Below are 14,211 nucleotides of genomic sequence, written 5' to 3' on the forward strand. Positions count from 1 at the left end.
TATTAGCGATTCATCTCGAATTACAGTTTTCATATTATACGACTATTTTATAAAATAGCATATGGATATTTCTTATTTTGTGAATAAACAAATCAGAAAAAATACACAATTAATGAATAATCTATTAGACTTTTTTATCAGATAAAAGAAATAACAAGAAAAGTTCTTTATTATCAATACATCTTTTATTGTTGTTAAAAATAATCACATCGTAAGCCCTTATTATAAATTATTCATCATTATGTGAAAAATATAGCAAAAATCAGCTGGTTTTGAATAGAGTTTAAAATACTGTACACCGATGCACTTAAACTAGCCAAAGAACAATCATTAAATAACGATAGATATATTAGTAAACTAAACACTTAAGATTTTAACTTTATAATAAATAACTATGACAGATCACATTACTGAATTAATCAAATAATTAAATTTTTATGAACTTTTCTCTTCATTTTTTGACCTAAGCATATATTTGAGTATAAAATAATATTTTTAATAATCATGCAGAAAAATAATGTAAGAAATTAAATTTTTAATATATTTTTGATATTTGATGGTCGTCAATGATGATGATGATGATGATTTTGTTGTTGTTGCTGTTATTGTTGTGTTGTCTCTTTGAATCTAATTCAAATAGGCCGCGCATAATTTATGAGAACTATGCGCATTGATACTGCGCATGCGCAATAACATTTAATTAAGATTTATAAAAAAAAGTTAATTATTATTAAATTACAGGATAATGAAAGCCGAACAGTTGTTTATTTTGAACGAACAGTTATTGAATAGTTCTAAACTATTAGAAAAAGAAAAAAAATATCAAAATATCTATAGTTCGTGCCAAATTGAGGGTCAATTTTTTTATAATTAAAAAAAAATAAAATAAGAACGAACAAAAAATTTTTTTGATAGAACAATGAAGAACAGTTAACGAACAGTTGATAGAGCCAAAAAAAAGTGCAAAAACTTAATTTCCCCCCGCCAACTTAAGGTTCCCTCATAATAGTAGTAGTTTTCAATTACACCATTATGAAAGCGCGGGAAAATTTCAATCTAGCAATTGACAGCGAAATAAACGAATGCTGAACTAAAGTGAACGTTAATTTTCAAAGCAGCGTCCGACATTATGCCACATTGAAAATGTTACGTACGTGATTTTTATCTTCCCCGCTAATACGTTATTATCCTCATAGCGTTACATGTAAGACTTACCAAATAACACTTATTATAACAATGTTGTAAATATTTTGAAATTTTGTTTGTTCATGTCACAACGCAATGTCGAAATTCGTAATGATGCATTGTTATTTAAGGAAGTATTTTTATCCCACAATTATGGGTAACCTCCGAATTTTCTTTAAAATTATTATGTAAATACTAGCTGCCCCCGCGAACTTTGTTTCTCCTTAATGTGGTTTTACATAAGCCTACCTTTTTAGTACATACCATGATACCAACATGGAACATTTTGCTATACTACCCCAGAGACTGTTCGGTTTTCTGGAATGAAAACTTTTTAGGTTTATCTGTGAACTTTTCTCTATATAAACATCAGAGTTCAAGTCAAAAATAGGGGTTGATCGTAGATGGGTGAAAAATAAGGGTTGTGTGTATTTTTGTATGTTATTAAAAAAAAAAATTTAGGGGTCGTACCCGTGGGAACGAACATTGTGACACGAGAATTATAATATATTTTATATAATTATCGTGTTTACTTATATATAAGATTTATTTAATGCATACACAAATATATTTTAATTTAAACTAAATACTATAATATCATTATAACTACTGAGACAATCATAAGTCTCTATATAAAGTAATCCTTAATGAAACTTCGGCAATACCATTTTTTCGCCAGGAATACAACTTACAGCCATTAGGTTATGTTTATTATTATTGTGCCAATTAATTCAAATTCTATACAATCAATGTATGGTTAATTATTAATATGTCCGATCTATCTTCTACCTGTCTATCAAATACCTCTCTATAAAACTACCTGACGTAATCGAAAGCTTTAAGTGTATATACTTATGGTGGCCTTTTCCTCATCCTGCAGCAGCCAGGCCCAAGTGGAAATTGCAGACCACGCCGTACAAGCATTGTGTGTTACCAAATATCGCTCAACATCGCCTCGTCCGATTATTTAAGTCTAAAAGACAAAAAACAAACGACAACTTGACAATAAGTATATCTAAAAAGAATTTTTAAGACGCTTCCGCATTATTAATTAAAGATTTAAAATTTTTTAATGTCATCTTAAGTGAAAACAATATTAATGAGTTATAGGACCGATCGTGTAACGCACGAAAAGGTTACCACTGATTTAATTAATTGAAATTGAAAACAAGTAGGCATTCATAAAATTTGCGCGTGCCATTAACATATTGAAACGTATTGAGTGGTATGCTTACAAGTTATGGGTTAGGTTATTGTTTAAAAAACTATGATAAAGGACGTTTTAAATAGCCAGGACCAATTACAACCACAGCACACACGCATTACACACTTGAAACATTTTTTTTATATCTCTTATTATATTGTTTATTTTATTTTTTTCTTTGATTATTGTTATTTTGTGTGTGTGTGTTTTTGTTAGTAATAATAGTTATGTCTATGTCTAAATGTGTGAAAAAAATGTGGTAGCTAATACATGTCATATGATGTCAACCTATTTGATAATTGTTAAGAACAGTTTAGTTATTCTAATAACTTAGGTATTTTAACTGTTGTAGTATCCCACCGCTCGATTAGGCACCAATTTTTTTAATGAATGTTGAGGAAGATTAAAGTAAGCAACTTTAATTATTCATTGAAAGCTTGTCAACAACGCCCTTTGGCCATTTTTTAACTGGCAACCATAGAATATAGCTACACATGACTGTAATACACCTATTTACACCTGACAAACCTAACGTTGCGACTGACAGAGAGATGGCTAACTTTTATTTTACATTTAATCAAAAATAGTTGCAATGTATCGTGCATGCTCTCTTAAAATCCATTAAAAATTTTATAAGAAAGAATTACATTTACATTTAAATAAAGAGAAACCAATTCATGTTGTAACAGTGTTAGAATAAAAATTACCTTAGATCACAGTCCCTAATAATATCGTTTTTCTTTAGCAATTAAGTGTAAAAGTGTTTAATAGAACCATACAAAATGATTCATCAATATTTGATTGTGGTATTACTGGTCATGAGCTGCATCGCTGACACCAAAACTGTCAACTATCAATCACCACTCGGCAATTTTGGAGGGAAATCAGGTATTTTGTTTTTTTCTTTATATAGTATTCTGTGACTACAACAGATTATGCAGATGTTTCACTTATTTAAAGTGATCTGAGGTCAACCAAAATTTCGGCTGCAAATAAGGGTAATAGATTTTTTTTAAAGTATTTTATAGCCTGGCCGTAAAATTAATCAAAAAAGTAAAAACGTTTTCGTAAAAGTAAAGAAAATAATATGGTCTGTTATTTATGTATCATGTTATATATGAATCGTCGCGTAATAGGTGCAAAACATATTTTTACGTGTAAATTAATTTGTGTGTACATAAGTATCGGAGGAACGAATAATGTAGATTTATTGCGCTAAAAAAATACGACTGCCTTTTATATAATGCATTAATTAAGAATAAATTAATTACTAAGAAAAAGTATTACCCATTATAATTGTCAAGTCTGTTACATAAAAGTATTCGCAGAATGGCGCAAAATAAAACAATATTAAAACAATAGCTAAGTGCCTAGGTCTTTGTTGAGGTCTTTTGATGCACTTTCTAAAAACTTAGGTCAGGTCAAGTTATCTCAATTTCTTTTATCGAATGCTACTAATCGCTGGCTTTTTTTCCTGTTGAAAGCTGTTCACCAGACCACTAATAATTGAGGTCTATATGTGTATAAAAGTTTATCTATTCGACTCAATTTAATAATATATACTTTTTCTTTAAATTAAACTTTTCGAAAAATGTATACCTTTTTGAACAAAATAATATGACAAAATAAGGTGTCATTTTTAAACTTTCCGTTAACTACTGTTAAGATTACAAAGGATATAGCTATAGATATTCTATATTTCTCGCTCTAAAGTTTGACGTTGTCTGTTCTATCTTTGTCATTGATATGTTTTATCTGTATGAATGTTTCAGTAATTCTTTTTTTAAATGTGACCTCGAAAAGTGAAAGACAATATTGTATCTTAAAATTTAGTATCGTTCAATCAGACTTAGGTAAAATTAAAGATTTTATAAGCGATAAAATATTAATGCTCTATTATTGTCATGCCGAGTAACGCATTTTTGCTGTTAATATTTATATAGAGCCAAATAGATCACACTGGAAAACATTATTATATCACCGGAAGTGTGCTCTGGCTATAATTGGCTATTAAGGCGACCTCTGTTGTACTCTATATTTATACAATTTAGCGTAAAGATCGAACCCTCTATATATCAATAACTTAGCTTTAGTTTGATTGGATAATTTTTGTTTTGAAAGTTTACTTTACGTAAAATTTGTGGTCACTCAAAGTTCACTAAATGTTAAAAGGAATTGTCAAGAACAATCGGGCATTTTTATTACCGGAAATAACCTCGTATCAGAAATGCAATAAATTTAAGATAACTTATATCAACTTAAAATTACCGTCTTATTCTATTACCAACGGCTGAACTTTCATTTTTTTAAATGTTTTGGAAATAAAAAAAAATGTATGTTACTAAGAAGTAATACAAGTATGTATTTATTCGTTACATACATTTCTCCTCTTTATGGCGTATGTAGATTTGCTATGACCACCGAAACTGACCGACTCATTGAGCACATCCAAATGGCTACAGATTCCCTGCTCGAAAGGGTTCCTACCGCTGAAATCGTGATACTTGGCGATTTTAACGCCCACCATGCCGATTGGCTTGGCTCTGAAACTACCGATCACGCGGGAAGATCCTTTCACGACTTTGCTTTAGCCTTCGACCTGACACAAATGGTCCCTGCGATTACGCAAATACCAGATGTGGATGGTCATAAACCCTCTTTGTTGGACCTTCTGCTGACTTCACATCCGGAGAACTACCAAGTCTCTGTTGAACCGCCATTGGGTTCATCAGATCATTGTGTGGTCCGGAGCATTGTGCCGTTCACGCGCCCTCTACGGCCTAGCTTCGCGGGCTGTCGCCGCGTGTGGCACTATAAGTCAGCAGATTGGGATGGGATGCGGTCTTTTTTTGCGTCCTACCCTTGGGGGCCCATTTGCTTTTCGTCGAGTACTCCAGATGCCGTCGCTGACTCTGTCGCCGAGGTGGTCTTGCAGGGTATGGATCTTTTTATTCCATTCTCTGCGGTGCCGGTCGGTGGCAAGTCCCAGCCTTGGTTTAGGCGTTCTTGCAAAGCGGCTTTGCGCCGTAAGCATGAATGCTTCAAAGCCTGGGCAGAAGCGGTGACATCCTGTGATGTGACTATCGGCGAACGTAAAAAAGCCTACAATTCAGCCTCCAGGTCCTTCAAGCGGGAAATCGCTAAAGCAAAGTCAGAGCACATTGCCAGATTTGGTGAGAAGTTGGCCCACCTCCCTTCGGGAACTCGAGCCTTCTGGTCTCTTGCCAAAGCTGTCCAAGGGAATTTCTGTCAGCCCTCAATTCCACCATTGCATAGGGAGGATGACTCACTGGCCCATACCGCGAAAGAGAAGGCCGATCTTCTAGGCTGTCTCTTTGCGTCGAACTCCACTTTGGATGATCAAGGGAAGGAACCACCGACACTATTGCGGTGTGATACTACGATGCCCGAAGTTATATTCCGGCAACGTGCTATCCGTAAAGCTTTGTCTTCCTTGGACATCCATAAGTCGAGCGGGCCTGATGGCATTCCCCCAATTGTGCTGCGTACTTGTGCTCCTGAGTTGGCTCCGGTCCTAACGCGCCTTTTCCGGTACCTTTACACGCTCGGCACTGTTCCGAAGTGCTGGAAGATCGCTTCGGTACATCCGATCCCTAAAAAAGGCGATCGCTCTGATCCGTCCAACTATCGCCCAATAGCTATAACCTCCTTGTTCTACAAAATAATGGAAACCATTATTAACAGCCAGCTCTTGAGGTATCTAGAGGGCCACCAGCTGATTAGCGATTCCCAGTACGGCTTTCGTCGTGGTCGCTCGGCTGGTGACCTCCTTGTATACCTTACACATAGGTGGGCAGAGGCAATTGAGTCCAAGGGGGAAGCGCTGGCGGTAAGTTTGGACATAGCGAAAGCCTTCGATCGGGTGTGGCACAGAGCATTGCTCTCGAAGCTTCCAGCCTATGGGCTCCCCGAGAAATTATGCAACTGGATTTCCAGCTTTCTCGCTGATCGAAGCATCAAAGTCGTCATCGACGGAGCATGCTCCGACCTTAAAACTGTGAATGCTGGTGTCCCACAAGGCTGTGTCCTATCCCCGACCCTGTTTATTCTGCATATCAATGATATGTTGCAGCTTAGCAACATTCATTGCTATGCGGACGACAGCACTGGGGATACTTTTTACACTGGCCGGGCAGGTATTTCTCGGGCTGTTGTCGATGAGTACCGGAACAAACTTGTGTCTGAAGTCGAAACTCTTCTACGTGGAGTCTCAGACTGGGGTAGACTAAATCTAGTCCAATTTAACCCCAATAAGACACAAGTATGCGCGTTTTCCGCTAAAAAAACTCCCTTTGTCGCTACTCCCCTCTTCGAAGACACTCTCCTTAAAGCCTCAGCTAGCATCGGAATACTGGGCGTTGACATATCGAATAACGTTCAGTTTCGCGGTCATCTGGAAGGAAAGGCTAAATTAGCCTCCAAAAAGCTTGGTGTGCTCAGCAAGGCGAGACGGTACTTCACTCCGGGCCACCGCTTGCAACTATATAAAGCGCAAATTCGGCCCCACATGGAGTACTGCTCTCACCTCTGGGCGGGAGCTCCCCAGTACCAGCTCCTTCCACTTGACCGTATTCAACGAAGAGCGGTTCGAATCGTCGACGACCAGTCACTTTCCGTGCGGCTTGATCCCTTGGCGTTGCGTAGAGATGTAGGATCTCTCTGCATCTTCTACCGCATTTACCATGGAGAGTGTTCAGAGGAGTTGTGCGGTCTAATACCTGCAGCTGAGTTTCATCATCGGACGTCAAGGCAAAATACAAAATACCATCCGTATCACCTCGACGTCCGTCGTTCCACAACAGAGCGTTTTCTAAGGCAGTTTTTGCCGCGCACCACCACTATGTGTAACCAGCTGCCCACAGAAGTATTTCCGAACCAATTCGACTTAGGGTCCTTCAAGAAAAGAGCGTACCAATTCTTGAAAGGCCGGCAACGCACTTGCGAGCCTTCTGGCATTGTGAGTGTCCATGGGCGGAGGTATCACTTAACATCAGGTGAGCCTCCTGCCCGTTTGCCTCCTATTACATAAAAAAAAAAAAAAAAAAAAGTTACGCCCCGAGAGTATCGCCAAACGCATCTTTTCAACAGTTACATTGCATTCATTCGTTACATAGCGATTAACATTTCATTATTTCGCTTATATTCTATTATTGTTTGAGTAAAACTAAAATCTTCTATTATTTTAAGCACCCCGAAGGCACCGTACAATTATAATAAACTGCATAACTATAAGCTTGCAGCTTATCTCGGAAGATTCAGAAGCGATTTCAATGGACTTTATAATTGCTTTTTTCCCTAGAAAAGAGATAAGAACTAACGAAACCTAACTTCGTTGTAGTTTTTCAATATCTGTAGCCCCAAAGACAAGACTTTTATAAACAATAAATATTGACATAGACAAAAAAAAGTTGTCTATATTAGCGCTGATGTCGCAAACCTGAAATTACTTTACGAAAACTCCATATTTTAATCGCAATCGCTATTGAATTGAGCTGATTGATACATATCATCTGACCTTAAGTATTTACAATTAATATAGCGGTGATTAGGAACCTTATTGTACGGAACATTGTGTAAGTTACACTTGGCACGGTTAGCAATTGAAGGCCATACATAATATCACTTGCAAAACTTTTCCGAATGTATGCAAATATATACATAACTATGGCCACCTACACGAATCAAGTTTTTTGATTTAATTCATTGATTGATTCTCTTTAACCGGTAACGTTTAAAAATACATAAAATTCATACTACTTTTAAAAATCTAATAAATTATCTAACGATATTAATCAAAGTTCTGGTCATAGATCATAAATTACCATATTCATCATTGTCTTTAGAATAGCATAGACAAGCAATCAATTTTGGAATAAATTTTCTCTATGATAAATATGCTTGAAAATAACCACAGATTATTCTATTGTAAGAAATATCTCTGTGCTCTGTGGAATGAAAGCACTAAATAAATACTTTTTCTTAAGATGTTTTATTCTCTTTTTCAGATTGCTCAAGTTGTAGTGAGGATGATCTTGGCGTGACACGATGGACGATGCCGCTATTGAAGAGTGGGGAGAAAAGATATTATCTGGGAATATTCTTTAAGGTAATATTCGTTAATTTCTTTTAGACAGTGACACCGTAACAAATGATTAATCGTCTATCTGTTATGTTATTCCAAAATGATACCCAAAAAAAGATAAGAAAATTGTAACCCGAGTAAATTATTTTTATAGTATTTTAAACCAATTACAAAATATTAGTCTGTTCTTGTAACTATTAAGTTATTTGAACGCAGAACAATAAGTGAAATTAAGAAAAATATTAAAAATGATTGGTTTCAAATTTAAATTTACATTTACTTTTGGGCGAGTCCTGTCTGCGGCGTGACAATAATTCATGAATCAATTTAATAAAGGCTGGCTTTAAATTCTTATAACGTATATTTGGAAAAATTGCCTTTGTGACTCACCTGCATACATAAAAGTAACTAGTTCTTATCGCTATAAAAATACCTTTAAGGCGCGGCGCTTTAAGGGCGCAATTTGCTTTTAGATGTTATGCTTGGTAATACTTATATTGTACTAGCTAACCTGGTGAACTAGGTACCGCCTTACAGTCAATACGTTTTACAGATTAGCCTAACTTAATTTATGATTTTATGAAACTAATACAATGAAAACAAAACTAATATTAAGCTCACTACTTTAAGAAAGAAATTAGCGTCAGAAAGTACGACTAAATATTTGACAACCAATATACATGTTTAATATAATTTAATTTTTCCAATATTGTACAGTTTTTAGTAGTTATTTGCTATTTAGACCAAATGCTATAAATCTAAAACCATAGAAGTCGGTCTAGCCGATCGGGTTATAAGTGTTCGAACAATCCAGAATTTGTGTTATATAATATTAAGATAGTCTTATTTATTGTTCCTTCTCAATCTTTGCTATTTACAAAGATATACATTATGTACAATATTTTTTTTGCTAGGATTAATATTAATATGGTTTACGTTCTTATCATTCTTGTCTTCTTAGATTGGAAATATAAATATTATGGATATTTCTAATATCTTGTAGTAATAACATTGTATAGTGCTTACGTAATAGTTTTGATAGTTGCGTATTAAAGTCCATTCACCGCAATAGCACTGTTAAGGATTCCAACAATACCTTCATTACGCGAACTATTAACGAAGTAAATATAGTCATATATTTATTTATAAAGACTTAACAAGTAAAAAAAAAATCATGTGTCCAATTCACACGTGGTAGAAGAGAAACCTTCAAAAACAAAGTTTTTATAATTAAAATATGTAAATTAGACTTTTTCTCTATCTAAATGTAGGATCTTTTCTTTAAAAAAATATATATTTTAATGTTAAATTTTTATTTGGTAAAAACTAAAATAATAAAAGTTTGAAATAAATTCACAAGATCCAAGGTGGGAGAAAATGAGATAGGAAGCATTATACTGTGTATAAACTTTTAATTAAGTGTAGTACGAAGTTTTCACTTCAAAAAGTTTCTATAACTAATGATTTGTAAATAAAATTGATAAATAATCTAATTTTATAATTAAACTACTTACTTGACTTACTTATTTAATTTTCATCAAATCTGTTTTTTTATTTCAGAAAATGTTCAAAAACATTCTAATTTAAAGTTTATACACTGTATAATGCCTCCTATCTCACTCTCTCCCACGCCAAATCCTATTAATTTATGTGTCTGTCTCTTTTTACTGTCGCTTTCTCACTCTCTCCCACGCCAAATCCTATTAATTTATGTGTCTGTCTTTTTTTACTGTCGCTTTTTCCGTTGCATCCGGTTTGAAATCACAACGATTCTAAAGAAGTTTCACTTCAATAACTAAAAACTGAACTTATCACTATAAGGCCCCTGATTTAAAGGCAATGTTAGAAATACTGTCACTGAACATCACACGTAAGGGGTGTAAAATAAATATAAAAATATCATATCATAGCTAACATAAAGTAAATTCAGTAAAAAAATTAAATGCTGACTTTACATTTACTACCAGTTATCAAATAGGCGTAGAACGGACGAGACGATCTGGCAATAAAATCTTCTACACTCTTTTCAATTGCCAAGTTTTTGTGTAAGGAGCTGCAAACTAAACGCCACTATTTTTCACTTTTTTAAATTAAATATTAGTTAATGACTTCAATGTTGTGTCGATTAGTAACTGTAAAAAAACATAATATTTATAAAATTCTTTCATAACACTTAAAACTTAACAATACCATGGTATTTCGCGTAAATGCGCCGTAGTATATCGTTATCTAGGATGCTATACGCAACATACAGCAGACTTACCAAATCACCACAGATCATGGACTAAACAAAACTCTAGAAGTTTTAACCACAGATGACGTCATAACTTTTGGAATAGGTTCTCAGACAGGAAACGACAATTTAAATTGTTGACTCAATCGTACAATTTTTCTACACTCCCTGCAGGTATTTTACCATAGCCTAAAGAACTAAAGACAATTAAATAAGTTGCCGTTGTAATGTCATGGGTACCAATTAGTTTTTATAAAGTTTGCATAATAAATGATTCATTGGAATATATTAAAAACCCAGTCTTTTTGGCGAATGGTGTGCAATCGAATGTAAACAGTAGTCTATGATTATGCAATGCATACGCATCTCAATGGTCGCGTGGCGATTGCAAGCTTTCTCTTATATCAATGGACCACGCCCTCAACACTCAGTTTAAATAGAGAATGTTATTTTTTGATAAAGTCAGTCTATTTAGATAAATATACGATTCAGTCAGAATTAGCATGATGGTGGAAATAACATTTTTTTTATATGACAATGACATATTTTAGTGCCTCCAGTCTTGGTGGTTACTTGCGTGTTGGTTACGCACAGAAGTCACACATCACGGAAAATGTATTTGTTTTTCTATGCAATACTTCTCTCATAATAGAGTTCCGGGAGTTATGAGTTTTTTATTGGAAATTTCCTCCTCTTTCAGAATCTTTATTTGAAATTTCTTAAATATTAATAGTTTATTAAATATTGGCAAAAAACTAAATGCCATTTTTTTTCATCTTTAATTGTCTATAACTTTTGCAATTTTTTATGTGCATAGAATACACGCTTTTAGCACATTTTTCTAGACGTCATTCCGGATCCAATGAGCTATCGCATATAATTTTAAGAGCCAGTATCTCTATTTTGTTCCATTTTCAACTTGTCGACTAGACTAGTAGGCTCATGAAACAAAAATCGTGACTAAAACATGAACATAGATTAAAATCAATGGACTTATTTATTTGTCCTTTAATACGCTTGATATTGATAGTGTGGGATGATCATTTCAAAACCGTCTTGTCCATAATTGTGATCTTAAACGATTGTTGTAACAATGGGCGGTTAACCTACATCGCACAGAACATCATGATAAATTGTTTATGATAAAATATAAACAGGTTTATAGATTTGTCATTGTGTCTCTTATACGCATTAAAAACATTGCAGATTTTGTAGGTCTTCCTTATTTTGCCGTATTAATGTTAATTGAAATATATAGAAATCTCTTGTTCACAATCAGTGCTTAAATATTAATTAATAATTTTAGAGTAGAGACCTACACGCTGTACAATGCAGCATTTGATAACAATGCCTGATGTAATATTGTCTTATTGATTACGGAGTATTACACAGAATTACCTATTATCGTAATTTTATATTTCTCGATGTTTCGCATACCATTAAACAGTTTCCATACTTGTACGGTTTTGGAAGTTGAATTTAGGTTTAGGTTTAAGAATAACTTGTAATATACAAATCTATAGAAATTCAAATTCAACTTATAAATCGTTACAGCTACGTTGAAGACTTACATAATAGTTAGTAGTCATTAAAAAACAAAACAAAAATACAAGAAATTGCGCTAATCTAGACATATTTTAAATTATGCGTATAGGGTGAACTATCATAAAATGAATATATATTTTTACATAACTATGTATAATGTGCATATACAAGAATTCATATAAAATTATACGAAAGCGTTTACGTTTTAAAAATGCAAACTTTTACAAACTAAATTGTGAGATTGCGAAACTGAATTTTCCAGCAAACGTCGCTTTCCACAAAATTAGCTCTGTAGTCGATGGACCGGAAGCAATATGGCGGGTGAAATGCAAAATGTTGCGGAAATTTCCAACTGACCACAATTTCACACCTTGTGTTTCATATTTTGTTATATTTCTATGGTATCGTAAAACTATTTAAGCTCGAATCGTATTTTATTTTAAATAATTCTGTATGTGGGTATATCCTAAAACTTTCAAAGGATTTTGTTGTATACCCACAAAATTTTTTGCACAGTAGATTATATACCAGTAACAGTGGTTTTTCTTCATAGGCAAGTAGATCATAAGTCATCATGACACATGCTACCCATCTATCTATATGACATAAAAATAAATTTCTGTTCGGTTGTCACGCTAAAACTCGAGAATGGCTAAACTGGTTTGGCTTATAATTATGATCTTGAAATATTTGTGGAAGGAAAGATTTAAACGGTGGGAAACATAAATAAAAATTGGGAATATTTGTTGTCTTTTGTGTTTTATAAAAAAAATGGTTACTTTGTTGTCATTTATTTATAGACGCCTTCAGAAATTTTTCATAGTATTTATTTATTCTGTAGTATGCGGTCTTTAAAAGATTTTTTTTAAATACTAATTCTTAAAAAGCTGGCAACGCACTTGCGAGTTTTCTGGCAATATGAATGTCTATGGGCATCGGTATCACTTAACAACAAGCGAGGCTCCTGACCTTTTTCCCAACGTTATTATATATAAAAAAACTGGTACAAAGAGTATTTTGTGATAATGTTATAATTATGTAAGTAATAATCGAGATGTTTAAATGATTTCTTTATTTCCATAAAGAACAATGACCTCCTGATCAATTCATAACTTCAATAACATACAAAATTATCTCCTATACCGTTACTAAACAATCAAACTTGTATATCAAGCTAATAATTTGTATTTTATTAACATTTTCCATTTAGATAATGCTCTATTTCAATGTGAATTACTTGATGAAATGGGCGATAAACTATATAAACCGGACACGTCTAATCTAGACCATATCCAATTTTTAAAGAATTAATTCTGAATAACACCACATCACCACTAAATGTTACAATTAGCTGATAAAAACAAACTAGCGAAATACGAAAGCATTTACTAGAATTTTATTTTTTTTAAATAGTTCCGATATTAAATGCTCTCGATTGTTCTCTAAGCTTTTTTTAAATTTGATAAAAATTATATTGGTAATTTAATTAGTTTATATTCCCTTGGGGATGAACTAAAATATTATGGCTAGCGCAAATTCGACTTAGGGCTAAAGAAAAGAGCGTACCATTTCTTAAAAGGCCGGCAACGCACTTCGAGCCTGGAATGTGAGTGTCCATGGGCAGTATCACTTCACATCAGGTGAGCCACCTGCCCGTTTGCCTCCTATTACATAAAAAAACTAGCCACAAGCTTTTTTCGAAATTATCGATATTTTTATGCTCTCAGAGCGAATTTGCGTTATACGTTAAATATCCTGCTACAGTTATTAAGTCACACAACTATCGCATTAGCTATTAGCTGTTAGGGTAGTTGTGGATATAAATAAATAAATTATGTTGGAGTCACAAATATTGTAAGTGACGCTCATCTCTCAAGACAATCTCAAATCTCTTCAGAATTTAATTTTCATATACTATAACTTTCCGACACATGGTTAATT

General features: G+C 33.7%; 1 protein-coding gene across 2 annotated transcripts in view; it reads left to right on the plus strand.

Annotated features, from left to right (window-relative positions):
- Positions 1-14,211, plus strand: part of LOC125057265 (C-type lectin domain family 4 member F-like) — a 68,380-nt gene that overhangs the window by 50,184 nt on the left and 3,985 nt on the right. For both annotated transcript variants that reach the window (XM_047660848.1, XM_047660849.1), the window contains one exon: positions 8,416-8,516. In XM_047660848.1, the coding sequence (XP_047516804.1) occupies positions 8,416-8,516 (101 nt within the window). The remainder of the gene's footprint in view (positions 1-8,415; positions 8,517-14,211) is intronic.

Source organism: Pieris napi, chromosome 16, assembly GCF_905475465.1.
Source record: "Pieris napi chromosome 16, ilPieNapi1.2, whole genome shotgun sequence".
NCBI lineage: Eukaryota > Metazoa > Arthropoda > Insecta > Lepidoptera > Pieridae > Pieris > Pieris napi.